This window comes from Fistularia commersonii, chromosome 19, assembly GCF_037954325.1.
Source record: "Fistularia commersonii isolate RoL2024-O1a breed Wild chromosome 19, RoL_Fcom_v1.0, whole genome shotgun sequence".
Classification (NCBI taxonomy): Eukaryota; Metazoa; Chordata; class Actinopteri; order Syngnathiformes; family Fistulariidae; genus Fistularia; species Fistularia commersonii.
This window is the reverse complement of record NC_141302.1, coordinates 2177866-2197543: the sequence shown is the minus strand read 5'-3', so window position 1 is coordinate 2197543 and position 19678 is coordinate 2177866. Positions and strand designations below refer to the sequence as shown.

Sequence of the window (19678 nt, the reverse complement as noted above, 5' to 3'; positions counted from 1 at the left end):
TTTTACCAATTTGTGCTACTTTGAGGTCTACAATAGTCACTTCTTCTACCCTTGCCTCACTTTAATTTTTCACATTCATCAGTTCTTCAAAGTACTCTTTCCGTCTTCCCATCACTCTTCTCGCATCTGTCAATACATTCCCCTCTCTGTCCTTAATCACCCAGACCTGTTGTACATCCTTTCCATCTTTATCTCTGTTTCGCCAACCTGTATAGATCATTCTCACCCTCCTTACTGTCCAACCGAGCATACAAGTCATCACCCTTTGTTTTGCCTTTGCTACCTCTATCTTTACCTCATATTGTATCTACCTGAACTCCTGTCTGTTCTCTTCAGTCCTCTCAGTATCCCACTTCTTCTTTGCCTCTCTGTATTTGCTCCTGAACTTTCTCATTCCACCATCAAGTCTCCTTATCTTCTTTTCTTCCAGATGACACACCAAGTGCTCTCCTACCCGCCTCCCTGATAACACTGGCTGCACTTGTCCAATCATTTGGAAGCTCTGCCTGACCACCCAGGGCCTTTCTCAACTCCTCCCTGATATTTCACATTATTAATAATGCATATTACTCACAGAAATGCGCTCTTTTGCGGTTAATAGCAAAAATAGCGTGAAGGTGGAAAAACAAACAGAAAAAAGTTTTGATATAAATGTTTAAGTGACTATAAGGTTGGGACCGTTGGGACAATAAGGTCAACGTTTCGCGGTTCTTGTTGTGGCAAAAGTCACGTTATGCAGAAGTTCTGCAAAAGACCAGCATACTACTAACACAGAATATTTCACTCACTGTCTGCTGTTTTAGTTGTGGGAGATTGTTACACTACACAAAAATACCAATAATAAAAAAAAATCAGGAATAAATTAGGTAGGAAAAAAAAATCAAGACTGATATCTCAGACATGTCATACACCCAGTGTGGCAGCGGAGATCAACATGACGTTTTATTTCTGGATAAATCCCAGCTCGGACTCAAATTAAACTCCACCAAATCAATTAAAAATAGATTGATTTATTAACGGATGTAATGCTTCGAGATATTTCACAAAAATCAGAGCAGCGATGATAGTTTTTTTTTTTAAATACGTAAATAAAATATCCATCTGGTGTGTTTGTCGGAGCAGCGGCGGAAAATGAAACCCGCCGTGGGATGAGCGGTGGCGGGGAAGGTCTAGGACAGCGCGCCCTCGCTGCAGTACAGCTGGTAGACGGTCCTGCTCAGGGCTGGACCCAGTTTTCTGGAAGACAGATAGAGAAGTTAACCATTATAATAAAGAAAAACAAAAACAAGATCTTGAGGAATGTACATTCAGGGGGATCGTGATGGCAAGACCTTTTGAGTTTCCCACACTGGATGGAGGCGAGGAGCTTCTCCTTCTCGGTTTCCGTTTCACACGCCTCGTACGCCGTCAGCAGGCTGAAACGCAGGGGGAGGTTTTTACAGAGTTTCCGAGGAAACCGAGCGAGATGCCTACAGTTGGAGGACCAACAAAGCGTCTCTACAGTCACTATTTGAATGAAGGCAACAGCGCTAGCACGCAAACTAAACATCAATGCGGTTCTTCTTGGTACTTTCTCTTTATGAAACGCTTTGAACTGTGACAAATGGAGTTGGAAATACATTGTTTTTAATAAAGGCGGCGCGAATACCGGTAAGAGCTACCGGTACGTACGGTAGCGTATTGTGAATGCGCTAACTTGTTTTGGGAGTGAACGGAGCTGTCAGAACGTTGGTTTGTATTCTATTAATAAAGTTTGACTGACTTATCTGACTGTTCCCTTTAGCGCAGCTTCATCCATGGAAAAGAAAACACTGGGAGCCGCAAATAATTTTTGACATCTAAAATAAAGGTACCGCTGTATATATTGCTTTTTATTACCTTTACATTTTGTATAAACAAGTGTGTAGTGTGTTGCTTATGAAATTCACAATGCGGTGCTACATAGAAAATCAAATTTTATTGATGGAATGACAATATTTTGAACATTTTAAGCTTTGGGCTTTCAGAGCGTGTAGTGTAGCCTTGACCGGAATTTTAAAAATAAATTGGGAAAAAAAAAAAATCACTGTCAGTAAACAATAAAAAATAAATATTTTGAAAATATCTTCATAAATATTTATTTTACCTGGTTAATGCGCACAGCATCTGCCAATTGGGACTATACCAGCTAGCGGGTATGCCGGCTTCCGCGAGTGTGACGTTTATTTTGAGCGGCGAAAAACAATAAATATAATTTTATTTGAATATTTCAAGATCACACTAATCTTCCAATGTAGAACTAAAATAAAAAAAAGGGAACTAACACAAATAAAATACACTTCAATGAAATATTTATAATTCATTTTCCCAGGCCACTCGGAGCCGCAGTGTAAGGTTGGCAACCCCTAATCTAGTGGATGCATAACGCAACCCCAGTCGATACAGTAGCTTCTATTCCATGCGCCTTACAATGCGGTGCGCCTTATATATGAAAACAGTTTTAAAATAGGCCATTCATTGAAGGCGCGCCTTATAATCCAGTGCGCCTTATAGTGGGGAAAATACGGTATATCTCTGCAGCAGTGTGAACTGTGCTCACCAGCTGTGGACTTCAGCCCCTTTTGTCAGTTTAATCTGTATACAATGATTACAATGAAACACTTTTGCACTATAATATCAACTCACGATAATGTAAAGTCAGTGGGAGCCCTAGGCTTCTTTCCCCGCCACTAGACGGTCCCATCTGGAGGTGATGGGAGAGAGTGACACTCAAATTGTGTTCTGTATATCCAGTCTACTTCTTTTTAATGCAGCTTTTTTTTTTTTTTGCTGCTCCAGCAACTTCTGTTTTTGGCGTTTTTGTTTTTCAAGGGCTAGCTTGTGGCTTCTGACGCTTTAAATGCAGTTTTAAATGTGTTTTTCAAAATAAGATCTGGTAGGTCTCACAAAAAAAAAAATCATTTGTATCAAGAAAGAAATTCTTTTGTCACAGCAGCGTCACAGTTATATTAAAAATAAAATAAAAATCAATAAATAAAATAATAAAATAAACAGAAGACATATAGCAAGACATCCACTAATAAAGACAGCAGGGAGAAAAATAGCAACAAGATAAGAATGGAGAACATAGATCAGGAGTCAGGGGTCAAATAAATTATAAATATTTAATTGAAGTGTATTTCATTTGTGTTAATTCATTTTTTTTTTTTACTTTTAGCTCTAAGTTGGAAGATTATTGTGATCTTGAAATATCAAATAAAATTATATTTATTATTTTTTGCCGCTCAAAATAACGTCACACTCGCGGAAGCCGGTATACCCGCCGGCCGGTAAAGTCCGGATTTGCAGATGCTGCGCGCAGAAGTTCAGGAGCAGAAGTCCCATAAACCAGGTAAAATAAATATCTATGAAGATATTTTGCAAATATTTATTTTTTATTGTTTACTGACAAAGTGATTTTTTTTCCCGATTTATTTTTAAAATTCAGGTCAAGGCTCCGCTACACGCTCTGAAAGCCCTAAGCTCAAAATGACTTCATTACATAAATAAAATGTAATTTTCTCCGTAATACTTTGTGAATTTCAGAAGCAACACACTACACACTTGTTTATGCAAAGTGTAAAGGTAATAAAACACAATATATACAGTGGTACCTTTATTTTAGACGTCAAAAAGGAATTACGGCTCCCAGTGTTTTCTTTTCCAAGGAAACCGGGTCCAAATGGCTCTTTGGGTGTTAAGGGTTGCCGACCCCTGATATATTGGAACAGTAAGGGTGAAAACTAAACAACCCAAACTAAATGATAACATAAATAAAGTGACGATAGGAATGATATGAATGAAATAAACAAAGGAAGGCACGATGTGCTGCAGTACCTTACCAGTACTATATCCAGTGTCCCGCAGTATCTCACCTGTTCTATAGTATATCCAGCGTGGTGTGTATGTACTGCAGTAGCGTACCTGTTTGGCGTGCTGTAAATCTCCAAAATGGCCGCCGCTTTGTCTCCGGATAAGCCGCTGATCTGCATCAACTGCCTGGCAAAGACTTCCCGCACCGTCTGACACTGGGATGCACGGGAGGCAAGACCACAACGCTGATACGACAGGCGAAGATCGTGTTTCCAGCGACGACGACGACGACTTGATGTTTGTTTTTGGTTCTTTTTTTTTGTTTACTGTCTGGAGGGAATTTCAGGGAATATCTGGGACACACACACACACACACACACCTTGTTTTTGACAGCGCCATAGTTGAACTCGGCGAACGACATGAGCGAGCAGGAGGGGACGCCCAGCTCCTCGCCTCCGTCGCCCTCCAGCTCCCTGGAGCGGCACCTCAGTGTTTTGCTCTGGCAGAGCAAAAAGGGGGAGAAGAGTCATTAAATTTAAGCTGACAAATTTGTTTTACAAAAATGATTTTCCAAATACTTTTATCATTTTCATCTTGAATTTCAAGCCATTTTTTTTCCATCACAATTTTGGAGAATTTTCATGTCTGTCGTCAGCAAGTGTTTGTGTTGATTTCCGGGTCCTTTTAGAAAACGGAAAAATTAGAATTAAAGTACAGTACTTACAAAAGCCCCTAATAGCAAACAAATCAGCCTGCAAACGGAGTTTTCGATGATGTTTTTTCAATCGAACACAAAAATAAACTCACAGGCCTTCAGCATGGTGGCGTTGTAGCATAGCGACAGTTGTACATGCTACTCGGCATTGTTTACATCATTAAGTGTTGAGTTCTCCTGTTATAACGCTTTTTTTCAATAAGTTAGTTTTCATTATGGCTCCCAAAAAGGTTAAAAGTGCTAGTGGTGCTAAGGAGAAGTTAAGAATTACAATTGACCAGAAGAAGGATATAATAGCTAAGCATGATAGCTGCGTTGGTGTTACAGATCTTGCCAAGCGCTGCCACCAGGCTAAGTCAAACATCTGTGCAATCCTGAAGAATAAAGATGTGCTAAAGACGGTTGACGTGGCTAAAGGGGCGACTATAGTAACGAAGGACAAGTCTCATGTCTCAGAAGAAGTAGAAAAATAGTTAGTTTGGATGATTGAAAGACAGCTAGCTGGAGATAGCGTTAGCATTAGCAAGGATCTCATATGCAAAAAGGCTTTACTTTTGGTGATTAAGCGAAAGAAACACACTAGAGTACAATACAATAATAATTAAGGTTATCTTTAATTCCTTTCTGTTCTTTTGGCCACAAGTAAACCCGTAAAAAAAGAGTAGTCTGTTTTGGGGTCTGGAGAACGAATCAACGGGGTTTACGATGATTTCAACGTGATTCCTTTTGTGAACGTTTCGGTGCGGGAACGGAGTCAAATAAGGAATTGAAGTCGTGAGCCCAGATTCGACTGTAAATGTGAGAGAAGTAATCTTTGTAAATGACTGAACAAATTGGAAATAGAAATCTAAAATGGAAATCATCCGGTCAGTTCTTTCCGACAAACAGACACGCAATTGTCTCCGTGTGTGTGTGTGTGTGTGTGTGTGTGTGTGTGTGTGTCACACCTGGTACAGTTTGGCCAGATAGCGCGTCATGATGGTCAGGTAGGCCGCCGACTCCCTGGTGTCCTGAACTCTCTTCACAAAGAAGCCGTCGACCACCTGGACCAAACGCCGTACAAAAATGTGAACTATAGAAAACCATCCGGATGTTTTGTTTTTTTTCCCTCTCATTTCCTGATGGTTTCCTGACGGAAGCGTATGCTAGCCAAATTAGCCGCGGCGTGGCGAGGACCCGAGCGAGGTCCGTAGCCGCCCCTCACCTGCGTGTTGACGACGGCCTGCAGCAGCGTGCTCTCCGGCAGGCTCAGGTGGAACGCTGACATCCCGATGCCTTCCACCAGGTAGACGGGGTGTCGGAGGCCGCAGCGCTTCAGCCGGAACTGGAGGAGAAGGATCGTTTTGGGGATCGTCTCAGGAGAAGGCGGCGGCGGCGGCGTCAGTCTTACCTTTACACGGGCCGTTAAAAATTGGATTCTGGAGCACCAAACATGCTCACACTAACAATGCCGGACAATGCCAACAATGCCCCAGATGACCAAAGTAACAATATCACAACAATAGCACTTTCAACTTGCAAAATACATATTTTATTGCCTTTTTATATATTGTATAGTAATTTTATTGCCTATCTGTATATTTGATATACACTGCTCAAAAAAATAAAGGGAACACTTAAAAAACACATCCTAGATCTAAATGAATGAAATATTCTGATGAAATACTTTGCTCTTTACACAGTTGAATGTGCTGACAACAAAATCACACCAAAATGATCAATGGAAATCAATTGTATCAACCCATGGAGGTCTGGATTAGGAATCACACTCAAAATTAAAGTGTAAAAACAAACTCCAGGCTGATCCAACTTTGATGTAATGTCCTTAAAACAAGTCAAAATGAATCTGTGTTGCTTCCTGAGTGGACACTATGATTTCACACAAGTGTGATTGACTTGGAGTTACATTGTGTTGTTCAAGTGTTCCCTTTATTTTTTTGAGCAGTATATATTGTCTACTTTATACAGTTTTATCTTTGTACTGTCCATGACTACAGATGGAAATTAGCTATGAGCTATAATCTGGTACAAACATCTCTGCCTCTGTGCTTAATGTATTTGTACACCGTCCTAATAAACTTCTAAACAAACAAACCTTCTGCTCCCGGAAGCGTCCGTCGATGATGCTGCCGCACAGGTCGTCCATCCGCTTCCTCTCCACGATGTAGTCCAGGACGAGCTCCCTGCCGACGGGGGCCTGCAGCCGACCTGCGGGGGAGGAAACGCCGATCGTCGTCACCAGAATTCCCATCATCAGTTCACGAACCGGGCTTCGGGGAGCCTCGCCTGGCACTGGCGTGAGTTTCTCGCGGGCGACCCAGAGGAAATCGCCGACGTTCAGCTTCCTGATGTCGTACTGCACGCCGTTCCTCTGGAGCTCCCGGACCAGCTCCTGCTTGCGGTGGCTGCTGCCCCTGGAGGAACACGCGGCGGCGTCACGGCCATTATCTCCAGAGACAGGTTCCACGCCGCGCTCCGACTCACCCGGTCGTCTCGATGAAGTCGATGCAGAGGATGACCTCGTAGCTCCCGGCGGGGAGGCTCCACCCGCTGTGGGACGCCCCAGACTCCTCGCTTCTCCCCAAAGCGGCGGCGGCGGCGGCGGCAGCAGGAGCGTCTGCGGGGCTGAGAGGAGAGAAGGATTCACCCCGGCTTTTCTTCGAAAACACATCATCATCACTACATTTCACAAGAAACGCGTTAAATGACGACCTGGAATTTGGAGGAACGATTCAATTCGTCGTCTTTTTTTTTTTTTTCCTACTGTTCGGCCCTGTTAGTTGCAAGATGCTGTAGTTGCCATAGCAACAAGACAACCGTCCCCTCTAGGTAGAAGAGCGTGAGCTCACGGTTTCGGGTCTTTCCCCTCCTCTTCGTCACTGAGTGTGAGGTCGACAGGCTCCTCCTCCTCCTCGGCAGCCGCCTGCCCTTCGCTCCTCGCCTCCTCCCGGCGTGCGTCCTGCTCGGCCGACTCCAGACGCTCTGCCAAAGCCTGGCCCTCGTCCGTCAGGGAGAACCTGACCAGAGCGGAAGGACGGACGGACGGGTCATGCCTGCTTCATCGCCCCGACCCCCCTCCTGGACCCGTCAGGTGTTTGTCCGCGGTCCTATCTTTGCACTTTCTGGAATTTTCTCGCCATAATCTGTCCGATTTAAACCTGATCTTCCTGCTGCTTTTTCCTTTGAAAAGCCCCTATTGGTCCCTTTTTCTGCAATTTTTTCTGACTGCCTGCCCTGCAGCCATTTTAATGGCAAAGTGAACATAAGAAGACTGGAACTGTCACTTATGTGCGGGGTGTTGTCTCCACGCTGTGTGTGTGTGTGTGTGTGTGTGTGTTGTGCGCACCTGGCAGGGTTGTGTGTCTTCAGCAGCAGGTTCTTGCTGATCAGGGTGGCGACCGACGACCAGGCGGTGTATTTGCTGCCCAGGTCAGGCTGCGGGGAGAGACGGGCAGGTATCAGGATACAGGACGGAGATAAGATGATGATGATGAGAACAACTTTATTAATCCCGAAGGAAATTGTTGTGCCAGAGTTTCAAGTAAAAACATAACACCAATAGATAAGAAAAAATAAAATAAGAAAAAAAATTAATAAGAAAAAGAAAAAAAAAAAAAGAAAATAAGAAAAAAGAAAAAAATAAGAAAAAAAAATTAATAAGAAAAAAAAAAGAAAAATTAATAAGAGAAAAAAAAAAAAAAAAAGAAGCCATTTGGTTGTTTTTTAAACTCACCACAGTGAAGGATTTGTCGCAGAGACGCTGAGCTTCAGCCTGGAGCTCCATCTTGAACATGAAACCTTTGTTGCCTGGAATCTGGACACAGATGTTTGGAAATATTTCACCTTCCGCTGAAGTCAGGGTTTTTTTTTTTTAGACATGAGGGAACCCCAGTCCCCCGGATGAAACCGCTAAGTTTTCCTTCTCGAGCTGATTCAGGTTGATGTTCTGCACATTTGTGTGATGTTTGTCCCAGAGGAACCAGAGAGACAGCGCTACCTGGGAGTGTCTGTAAAGGGTGAGTAGGACGGCGTAACCCCCAGACCTTTTCTGGGGGATGTACTCCCTCTTCTTCTTTTTCTTCCTGTCTCCATCTTTATCTCCTGTGTCTTTCCCTCCATCTCCTCCAGCTTCCATCTTTGGTAAATCACAGAAATAACACACTCCTGTCAATTGTCCTCGACTTGGATTTTACACACATCATGTAGCCGTACCGTTGTTCGCGGTCGCCGTGTTTACCTGCGTTGGCGGAGCCAGGCTGCAGTTCTCCGGTCTGCCAGGTGGGAGCACTCCCTCAGGCAGGGCGTGGATGGGAGCGTCCGGACCTGGTGCAAAGGTTTTAACTCAGGCTGAGCCATCCTTACCCTGCTTTTGTCTAATGTCTGTCTTACCAGAACATTTGAAAGTACTAAAAACCTATTAATCTACACTGAATATATCCCAAAAAAAAAAATTCTCCAAAATACAACTGCATACATTCCAAATCCCATACATGTTTTTATTCCTGGATCTTTGTATTTCTATCATTGGTAAATTATCTTAAAAATTTTCCTCAACGATGCTACAGTGCAGTTACAAAATTGCCTCATGTTAACTCACATTTCAAGTTTTTATTTCTAATTCCAGATTTCTGATAGTGCCCTGTACTTGTCAAACATGTCATATGGAATTTGACTTGCTTACAAGGAACTTGAGTAACAAAATAAGATGATAATCCATCACTTCTATTGTTTTATTTATACCCCCCGGGTTTATTTCCAGCACTGTGTAGTTTGATTTTATCTTCAGTTGAGTTTATTACAGTTATAAATAAATTATTTGTCAACAGGTGCAGGTTAGTCTCTCTCACCGTTTTCTCTGTAATACTTTTGTAGTTTTGAGTCCAGTATTTTACAGATGCCGTCCCCAAAGTTCTGCAAAATCTTTGCCTCTTTGGCGTTTTGAAGCGGCAGGGGATATTTGCTCAAGGAGTTGAGAGCCTGGTGGAAATATGTAAAGAGAAGAAAAACAAAAACAGAAAAAGACGTGTTGCGATCTGCTCCTTCAATTCGCTGCATTGTTTCTTATTTTTCAAACCTTGGGTTTTCTCCTTCACCTTCTGGTAGGTGTAGTGGATCTTCAAGCCTTTCTCCTTCGCCTCATCACGGAGCTCCGTGAGCCATTTATGGAACAGCGGGTTCGGGCAGGGAGGCAGGGCCCGTTTCCGGCCCAGCCGGACCGGCTCGGAAGCCGGCATCCTCCCGGGGCCTGGGGCGAAGACGGCACAGAAACAAAAGCTAACCGCTTCCACATGACAGAAACTATCTCCCAGAAGTTACTATGGAGAGCAAACAAATGAAAACTTCGTGTTTCTTTCATTAGCTAAGAACTTAAACCAGCGTATCAAAGCAAATATGAGCACAAGGTTCAAGGTTTTATAGCACTTCTTGAACAAGATAATGTGCATAATACCGGGGATGTTTAGTTGTTAGCCAAAAAAGCTAAACCGGCTAGCATGTGCTAAAAACACGCTAACACTCCGGTTTTGTTGAGCAGTCAGCCGACATGCTTAAACGGCTAACACCATAGAAGACTTTAATACACAAAAGCGAGAAATTATGAAGAGACGTGCATGTGAAACAGATTCATTTGGGGAAATTGCATGTCTCACTTTTAATCGCTGAGTGAACTCGCAGTTCTACGGCGACAACTGGCGCCTCACATTCAAAAGGCAGAGCGCACTTCCGTATTTACGACAGCTGCCGTAAAACGTGACTGTACGTGACGTCAGCAGCAGGTGAAGCTAAATGATGACATCTAGCGGCGAGATAGATAGATAGATAGATAGATAGATAGATAGATAGATAGATAGATAGATAGATAGATAGATAGATAGATAGATAGATAGATAGATAGATAGATAGATAGATAGATAGATAGATTCGACTAAATTCACATGATAGTTTCAAACTTACGGGAAAATGCTTGGGTTAATATACCTGAAACGAATCCTCGTGAGAAAGTCGACATGTTAACTCAAAAGTTTACCAAGAAATTAGAAAAAGTTAGAAAAAACATCAAGCAAGGAAGAGTGAGAGCAACTGTGTAAAACCTAAAGCCGAGACACATTAGTTTCATACGTAATTCATGGAGAATTTGTTTTATAATCCAAGGACGCCAATGAGGTATGACTGCATTTTTCAGATTTTATAGCATGAAGACTTGAAAAGGACCAACCCCTGCAAACCGTTATGTTTGCGTTCCCTGAATCTTCCTCCACATGTCCTGCAGCTAAAGGGAGTTTGCTGGAATCCTCCGACAAGACCTGACAGGGACCAGGAATTCAACCTCGCCCTCCCACCCTCGCCACCCCCTAAACGCCGGGAAGGACTGGGATACCACCTAATTGCATATATTCGTCGTCAAACTTGTCCATGTTGCGAGAACGCCACTCCAATTCCCACAAAAACGAACGCCGTTCTTTTCAGGTCAATGAATCAACGGGGAATTAACCGCCCAGGTGAAAGTTCTTCTGCAAAGCGGCGCAACAGTTTGGTGGACTGGTTTTCTCAGGGTTGAAAAACATTTTGAGTCAGCAGCAACAAGACGGACTGGTATAACGGCGAAATGGTAACAACGATATAAAGTTGGTTGCGCGCGTGGAGGCGAGGAGCCGGAGAGATGGCGCGAGGCGATTTTTTTTTTTGCAGGTAAACGAGTGCGAAAACACAGCGTGGCTTTTGAAATGAGGCCTTGCAGCGCGGGGAGGGGGAGGACAAGGGGTGGCGTTCAAGTGTGGTCACGCCGGGCGCCGCACTGTATGCAAAACACGCCGGCAAACATGAGAATTGCCCATGCAGATCCACATTTTTACCCCTTAATACAACATTCCAGGTGATTCTCATGCGGTTATGTCAGATCGGTTATGTCGGCGAGTCCGCTTTTCCATTTTACAGCGCGGGAAATTCAAAAGAACCCACTTTTGTGTAATATATTACTCCCTTTTTAATGAATAAAGTACTTTTTGATATGGAAAACAGTGTTTCTGTACAGAGAAGCCCACAGGTCACACTCACATGCAGTAAAAAGAAGGAAAACACATTTCTATACATGAATTATATCTTCAAAAACCCACGTAAAATAAGTCAATCTCTGTGGAGTTATCTGGTGAGTCACAGTTATACACACACACATACACACACACACACACACACACATACACATTCATTCAATATATATACAACCCCCACAGGCCACATTTCAAGATTTCAGGAACACAAAACGCCTCTGGGTGTGGTAGGAATAAAATGAGATCCCGTGAGTAATTCAAGTGCAAGTGGAAGGCTTCCCAACGTTGCATTCGCTGACCTTGCACTCCCGGTAATAATGCCACTATTTCACATGTTTTGTGCCTAATTCCAATTTTCTCTTGATTTTTCCAGGAATCATGTGCGTGTTTGCGGGGCAGATCAGTAGAAACGTTTATCATTTTTACTTTTTAATTTTTATTTTTTTCACCGTCTCGACTTGTTATTAAAATCTGCGCCGTCATTTTATTTTATTCCTCTTTCTTTGACATATTATCCCAGAAAAAAGCGTTACAATAAATTACTTGTAGTAGTTATGCACAAGTGTAATACCACCCCCGGCCACTAGGGGGAGCAGTGAGCCCTGATGCAAATTGAGCCTCTGTGCCATTCGCTTCTATCCATCCACAAGTCCGTCGCTTCTTTCCCTCCTCTTTTCCCTCGGCTCACTGCTCCGCCGAGCCGGTCGTGTCGTCGCTGTCGCCCTGAGGGGAGCCGGGCGCCGACCCGCCCGCCGTCGCCACCCTCTTGGCCGCCTTCCCCTTCAGCAGGGCGCTGCTGGGGTGCAGCGAGGTGAGGTGCAGCAGAAGCTCGTCCTGCGTTTCCGCCGTGTGGCCGCACTCCTCGCACACGTACAGCTTGTTGCGTCGCTCCTTGTAGGCGTACTGCAAGGTGACGCTGTGGATCTTCTTCATGTGCGACTCCAGCGAGCAGCGCTGCGTGAAGGCCTTGTCGCACAGGCTGCACTTGTAGGGACGGACGCCTGCGCGCGCGAAACGACAAATAGGAATAAATCATCTCGAGCGCGTGAGAATTAAAGGAAAATTTCAATCCTGTCTTACCCGTGTGAGTGCGCACGTGTCTCTTGAGGTCGAAGGTGTCGTTGAAGCCCTTGCCGCAAAACGTGCACGGGTGGCGCTTGGTCTCGTTGTGACACTTGATGTGGCGGTTCAGCATCCGCTGGTGCTGGAAGGTCTTCTGGCAGACCTGCGGCGTTTCGGCACGTTTAGCACGAAGGTGAATCTCAACGCGGCGATGAACGGGTGAACGTGAACACAAATTAAATTAAACTTTCTATCTTCTGTATTTTCATGTTCTTCATGTGATGCATACGGCCGAATCCATCGGATTTATATAAATCATATTTCCAGTCATTCATTCCCTCTCTGCACTTGTTCACCCTCTGACCATTCACTTTTTCAATTTAAATTAAAATAATATAAAATAATTATTTCATTTAATTATTATTTCATAATTTTCATTCACACATCTGAACAATTTAGCGTCTCCAAGATGTTTTTGGAGGAACCCCATGCAAAAAGGGAAGCTAACAGCTGTGCTACCGTGGCGCTCTAAATGATATTCCCTTTATCTTAATGATAAATTATTTTTAATGTAACTAAATCACATTTATTTCACGTTACATTTTGTACATTACATTTCGCACGCACATTTAAATTACATTTACGTCCATTTACTTGTGGATATTTTCTAATTGTTTCTCTATTTATATTCATTGATACTTGATATTTATACCTGTTCCCCGATGGGGATCAATAAAGTTGATCATATCTCAACTAACGCGTGCATTGTGAGCTCAGAGCTGATTTCCGGGTCCCACCTGACACACGAACGTCCCCTTGGCGAGGCCGTGGCTGGCCGAGCGTGTCACGGCGGGCGCCGCCGTGGCCACTTTCGGCGGGGCCGGGGGCGCGGTCGTCATGGCGACGGGTTGGGCGACGGCCTGCGGGAAGGCGATAGGCTCCGGATGGGGACGTGGAGGAGTGACGGGAGCGAGGTCCGAGGGCGGCTCGCCGGTGGTCACCTGCGAGGAAACCGGTATCCCTGACGTTTCTTGAAAATATCAATTTTCCGAATCCGTTTTTTCGCGACATACCTTCATTTTGGCGCGCACGTAGGTGGAGCCGCCTTGCGACCTCCTCCTGACCTCCGACCTCTCCCCGGCCGGGCTCTGGGGTCGCCCCAGCTTCGTGCTGCACGGCATCTGGGCGAAAACCTGCGTGTCGGGCGCCGACTGCTTGGCGAGGCAGAGCGGCAGCGTCTCGGCGGGGCTGGCCTCCGCCTCCGCCTCCATCGGCAGCGCCGTCTCCGGGAGGATGGACACTGTGGCGGGACGGAGACGTTCGTCGGGGATTAAAAAAAAAAACAAAAAACAAATATCGTGAAACTACTTTAGCGAGTAAATCCAGGTTTGAGACAAAGACAACAAATATTTCATGCAATATTTCATCTCATAACAGCTACACTACAATTTTTCCTTTTATCATACTATTGTGCACGCCTTACCTCACTTGTTACTAAGACACTTATAGTTTTATCACTGTTTACTAAGACACTTTATAGTTTCACTGAGACACTTTATAGTTTATAGTTTATTTTTATTTCTAATTCTGCCTTTTCTTTTATTATTTATTACTGTTGTATTTTCTGTAACTCTGGCAGAGCAATTTCCTTCGGGATTAATAAAGTTGTTCTTATTCTTATTCTTATTCTTAAATATGCTGTTATTACACTGTAATTACAATATCCTAATTAGTGCGGTGTGTGTGTGTTTGGGAACGTCTGTCCTGTGTTTGTGTGTGGGTGCGCACACCACACATTTTTCTGTTTTGTGCAACATTTTACACGCACACACATGCCCCTGCAGCCGCATGCGCAGACACACACACACACACACACACACACACATCCATAAACACACACACGCACACCAGACTTGTCTGACCAGACGTTCCCGCGTCACCAGCTTCGCACTTTTTCGAAGTGCAGAGTGTGTGTGTGTGTGCACCGAAAGAGGGAGACGTGACGGCAACAACACACACACACACACACACACACACACACACACACACACACACACACACACACACAGGCGTGGGCAAAGGTGTGTTCGCCGTCAGTCGTGCAGGGCGTCAGCAAATGAAGCAGCAGAGGCAACAGTAGGGGTTTTTTTAGCTAGCCACCTAACGAGAAACACACACACACACACACACACACACACACAGGCGTGGGCAAAGGTGTGTTCGCCGTCGGTCGTGCAGGGCGTCAGCAAATGAAGCAGCAGAGGCAACAGTAGGGTTTTTTTTAGCTAGCCACCTAACGAGAAACACACACACACACACACACACACACACACACACACACACACACACACACACACTGCTCCTTCCTTGTTTGGAAATAAGGTGTTGCTGTGATAAGGGAAGCAGGCAGGAAAAAAATAACGCTGCAGTTCCTCTAGTGGCCACAGGGGGCGCCAAAAACAAATAATACGGACAGGTGACCCCGACTCACTGACCTTAACCTCTGAAAACAACAACAAATAACATCTTTTCAATAGTGATACAACAGCGCGGCTGCCTGAGCGTCCACGTGGACGCCACCTCGTGGACGGGAGCGGCGAGATGAGTACAAATTACAGTACACGCGGTAAATAGAGAATATTATAATGGAGGGGGGAAGAACAGCTGGGATTTTTTTAAGACATCATCCCGGGGCCTCCCGCGCTCTTTCATTATAATTCCTCAAATACTTCCAGGTGGAGGCGCCGCGTTAAAAAAATGGAAAGGAAAATGGCGGCGAGATGAGAGGTCGGAAGAGGGGAAGGGTCAGCGAGAACCCGGAAATGTCCGAAACGTCTTAATTAGCTAGATTGTAGTGAGCGTTTCCACGGTTACCTAGCGGCTAACGCCCCCCCCTCCGAACATCTAATCTCACACCGCAGTGTTTGTTCGCCCCGACGCCATGGAACAACGTGTGTGTGTGTGTGTGTGTGTGTGTGTAAATTATAGAAGTGAATAATCCAAGTGGTAAGAGAAGAAGGGTAAAATATAATTTCATGTTTTGTTTTCTTTCACTTCCTCTTCAGGAAATCAGCCAGGACAAAGTCAACAACTAGGTGGCTTAGCTTTATCAAACCACGGACCTGCGTGTGAGTGTGTGTGTGTGTGTGTGTGTGTGTGTGTGTTTGCCAAGGGTGTAGCAGCGTCTGCAGGGTCCGTTACATTTCTTCCCTGCTAATAAACATTAACCCACCGGAGGTCCGAGCCGGACGAAGGTGCATGAACAACAAAAAACACCGGGATAAACAACAACTACGCCATGTCTGCAGTTACCTAGCAACCGCCATCGTCCCAAGCGTCCTTTCATAACTTTTTTTTTTTTTTTTTTTTTTTTAACATCATCCGTGATAGAAGGATAAAAATAAAATATGCCAGTAGTCATCGTCAGCCAATGAAACACGCCCGAGAGCGATTACCATTCCTCACACACACACACAAGAACAAACACACACACACACACACACACACGTCGGGCAGGTACATCAAGTAACGGCACATACCAAGAGGGCCGAGACCGTTGGGTTTGGTGAGACGTTTTGTGATTTATTTTCCAGTCGGAGACAAAAACTAAAAAGGAAACCGCTTCTCAGTTTCGGCCTCCAACCTTTCCACGCTATTAGTCGCCCCACTTTCAGGGGTGGGGGTGGGGGGGTCCCCCAATGTCGCCATTGTCCCTGACGTCTTCGGCGTTATGGGTCGTTTCACCCGGATCGCGGAGGATGTTGGTCGGAGGCCGGGAACGGGAACAGGGGGGACGGAGGAGGTCGAGGGTTGAGGGTGGAGTCCGTTATTTGCCATCTGATACCGACGTGGTCTTTACAATAAAAAGCTCCGCTGGTGGCAACAATGGGGATTGTTCTCCGGGAGACAGGAGAGGGAAAGAGGGGAAAGAAGGGGGAGGAGACGCCATCTCTCCGTTTTTGCGTTTTTTATTAACATTTCCGCCTAAAAGCGTTCGTTACGCCGATTATCGTCGATTTCTTCCCCCCGCGTGTGAAGGGAATTTTTAAATATTTATCTTATCCTCTTATTTTTCTTTTTCTGTAAGACCAATTTTTTTTTTTTTTTAATTTATCTTTTTTTTTTTTTTTACATTTTTTTATCAACATGAAATGTTTTTAAAACACGTTTAAATTAAAATAAATAAACGTACAGGAAGGAGAGAGCCACCTGGGGTCGAAGGTTGACGGCGGAAGGATTAAGAAAAAAACAAAAAGAAAGGAAGAAAGAAAAAAAAAGAGGAGGAAGAAGCGCGAACGTCACCGCCCGACGGATATTCGACGTCAGATTCACACTTTTTAATTATTTTACTTTTAAATCCCCATATTTTCCCCGATCTTTCCATATTTTCTTGCTCTTAAAAAGCGGCGGATGACGGGGAACTACTTTTTCTCCCGTGGTTTCCGTTATTCGGTGGGCCCCGTTACAATCCCCCCCCTTCACCGGAACTCCAATGTGAGGCCGCAGTTGTTGTTATTGTGTCAACACAATCAATCCATGTGTGTGTGTGTTGGGTGTAATCGGGGGATAACGATTGAACACACACACACACACACCCACACACACACCGGGACTCACCTGGGATGTAAACGTCTCCCCGTTCGTCGTCGGGAAGTTTGCTCCAGTTTCGCTCCCCCGGCGACACGTTGGGCTTCTTCACCAGAAAGGCCCTCGGCATTTTCTTTTTTCCTTCTTCCTCCGTTAATCAATCGATAATCGATCGTCGATTTAAAAAAAAAAAAAAAAAAAAAAAAAGCCGGAAGCTCCAAAGTTACGTGTCGCGTTAAAGGCGTCCCTTCGTCTTCTCCTACTTCGTCTTCTTCTTCTGCAGCAACGGCGGTAAAAGTGTGTGTGAGAGTGAGTGAGTGTGTGTGTGTGTGTGTGTGTGTTATGGCGTCGGACGAGACAGGTGAGTCCGCTCAGGTGTGTGAACACACCGGACAGGTAGAGCCGTTCAAATAACGGGAGGGAGGGAGAGAGAGAGAAAAAAAAAGAGAGGGGGGGGGGGGGTGCGACACACACACACACACACACACACACACACACACACACACACACACACACACTTGTCGAGAGGCGGGTCGGGAAAAAAAAGCGGCAGCGCAGGTAGAAGCAGGAAACAGGCCCCAGTGCGCATGCGCGGGAGAAATAACGGTGACAACAGACGAACACCGGCCCGACCGGTTCCACCTCCGGCGTGTGCATGTGCGTGTGCGTGCGCGTGTGTGTGAAAGCGAGTTGTTATATAGTCCCCGACACATGTGCATGGTGGAGAAGGGTTTCAGGTATGTGTGTGTTTGTCCTACTTATGTGCAAGGTGGAGAGTCGTTTCAAGTGTGTGTGTCTTTTCCCAGTAATGTGTGTGTGTGTGTGTGTGTGTGTGTGTGTGTGTGTTGGGGGGGGTAAAAGGGAGTTGTGTTATATCGTCCCCTACGCATGCTCAAGGCAGAGGACGGGTTCAAGTGTGTTTGTGGTTGGATGTGTGTGTTCTCTGGAGTGTGTGTGTGTTTGTTTTTTTGAGGTTGTGTGTGTTATATAGTTCCCTACACATGTGCAAGGTGGAGAACGGTTTCTGCTGTGTGTGTTGTTGTCTGTGTGTGAGTGTGTGTGTGTGTTTGTATGTTCCTGGTAGTGTGTGTGTGTGTGTGTGTTCCTGGTAGTTCTTCCAGTAGTGTGTGTGTGTTTTTTAGGGGGAGGGTTATGTTATATAGTTCCCTACACATGTGCAAGGTTGAGTTCGGTTTCAGTCGTGTGTGTGTGTGTGTGTGTGTGTGTGTGTGTGTGTGTGTGTGTGTGTTCCCACCTTACAAATGTGGAGGGAACTATATAACATAACCCCCGCAAAAATCACACACACACACACATATACACTACTGGGAGAACTACCAGGAGCACACACACACACACACACACACGCACACACACACACACACACACACACACACACACACACACACGATATGACATGAACATGGAAGTGACGGAGGTTTTGTTTGTTTGCAGAGTTTACGGGGGTTGGCTATCACTTTCCATAGACTCCCATTCATTGTGCTAAGCTAACTAGCAGTGGAAGTGCAGCTGTGGGACATTAATAACTGCATTTTTATACAGATCTTGGATCAAGATCCCTGAGAGTTTCCAAGGTTTGGTTTTGACGGAAACACTTGAACGCACCGCGGGCTTGGTTTTGTTTTTTTTTTGTTCTTTAAAAAGCCACTTTCAAGCTCTCTGGTCAGTAAAAAGTCAAATACGAGCCTGCAGGCATGTAAATGACTCCCTGCAGTGTGTTTACACCCCCTCCTGCTGCTGCACCACCTCTTGTCTTTGTAATCCCCCCCCAACACACACACACACACACACACACACACACACACAGAGTTATTTTCAAAATTTGACTTTATTTTACCTTCCTTGTTTTTATTTTTGGTTAACGTTATGGTGTCAAAGCGCTTCAAACCGGATAGCATTCACCCTCACACACACACACATGCATACACACACCGTGCTAAGCGCTAACTACGCTATTGTGAGAAATTGGGGTTCAGTGTGTTGCCCCGGGAAAATTCGGGGAGTCTGGAATTGCAATGGCAACCTTTAGATTATGGAGACGCCCCTGTAACAGTTGATATTTATAAAAATACTAAATATATAAATACATTATATGCGTATATAGATAAACAATATTAAGTCACTTTTTCTTTTGACTGCATTTTTCTTTTCATTTTTTTTGAATTTTTTTTTTTGGACATTTATTAGAACAACTTCCTTGACAGAATCACACACATTCTTACCAAACATCATGATTTCTTTAAATTTTTTTGCCTAGTTTTTAATTTTATTTTTCATAACTTTTTTTCCCCACACTATTTAATAATTTTTTTTTAATCCTTAATATATTTTCGCTTGACCTCAGTCCATCCCAGTTTCTGACGAAAATGAATCCGAAGGAATGGAAAGCATGTAGTCCGGGCCGTCGGAGCAGTC

The 19678-nt window shown here is 44.6% G+C and overlaps 2 protein-coding genes across 4 annotated transcripts; both read right to left on the bottom strand.

Annotated features, from left to right (window-relative positions):
• Positions 1-990: 990 nt before the first annotated feature.
• Positions 991-10269, bottom strand: mus81 (MUS81 structure-specific endonuclease subunit). 3 transcript variants are annotated; one of them, XM_086165783.1, is made up of 17 exons: positions 10196-10269; positions 9641-9792; positions 9395-9524; positions 8785-8870; positions 8545-8682; positions 8281-8361; positions 7894-7982; positions 7397-7564; positions 7032-7172; positions 6834-6961; positions 6643-6755; positions 5752-5871; positions 5495-5590; positions 4212-4331; positions 3943-4046; positions 1332-1415; positions 991-1236 (listed from the first exon to the last, which is right to left on the bottom strand). In XM_086165783.1, exons 2-17 carry the CDS (start codon positions 9779-9781, stop codon positions 1170-1172), a joined length of 1806 nt encoding a protein of 601 aa, XP_086021909.1. In that variant the 5' UTR covers positions 9782-9792; positions 10196-10269; the 3' UTR covers positions 991-1169. The 3 variants fall into 3 exon arrangements, 2 of the variants coding, with proteins under 2 accessions (XP_086021909.1, XP_086021908.1); XM_086165782.1 differs by having other exon boundaries at positions 6643-6961; XR_015107568.1 differs by lacking the exons at positions 991-1236; positions 4212-4331 and having other exon boundaries at positions 1370-1415; positions 3943-4184; positions 6643-6961.
• Positions 10270-11504: 1235 nt separating this feature from the next.
• On the bottom strand, positions 11505-17611 carry ovol1a (ovo-like zinc finger 1a). The gene is made up of 5 exons (XM_086165637.1): positions 17273-17611; positions 13729-13955; positions 13453-13656; positions 12674-12818; positions 11505-12594 (listed from the first exon to the last, which is right to left on the bottom strand). Exons 1-5 carry the CDS (start codon positions 17370-17372, stop codon positions 12278-12280), a joined length of 993 nt encoding a protein of 330 aa, XP_086021763.1. The 5' UTR covers positions 17373-17611; the 3' UTR covers positions 11505-12277.
• Between the last annotated feature and the right edge of the window lie 2067 nt (positions 17612-19678).

What these genes read in the sequence shown, in the direction of transcription:
- mus81 (XM_086165782.1), bottom strand. Translation starts at nt 9,781, where the DNA reads ATGCCGGCTTCCGAGCCGGTCCGGCTGGGCCGGAAACGGGCCCTGCCT. An exon ending in AAAGTATTACAGAGAAAACG is followed by an intron (nt 8,871 to 9,394) that starts GTGAGAGAGACT and finishes CCTTTGCACCAG; the next exon opens with GTCCGGACGCTCCCATCCAC. An exon ending in GAGGGGAAAGACCCGAAACC is followed by an intron (nt 7,173 to 7,396) that starts GTGAGCTCACGC and finishes CTCTCCTCTCAG; the next exon opens with CCCCGCAGACGCTCCTGCTG.
- ovol1a (XM_086165637.1), bottom strand. Translation starts at nt 17,372, where the DNA reads ATGCCGAGGGCCTTTCTGGTGAAGAAGCCCAACGTGTCGCCGGGGGAG. An exon ending in GGGAGACGTTTACATCCCAG is followed by an intron (nt 13,956 to 17,272) that starts GTGAGTCCCGGT and finishes GTCCCGCCACAG; the next exon opens with TGTCCATCCTCCCGGAGACG. An exon ending in ACACGTGCGCACTCACACGG is followed by an intron (nt 12,595 to 12,673) that starts GTAAGACAGGAT and finishes TCGCGCGCGCAG; the next exon opens with GCGTCCGTCCCTACAAGTGC.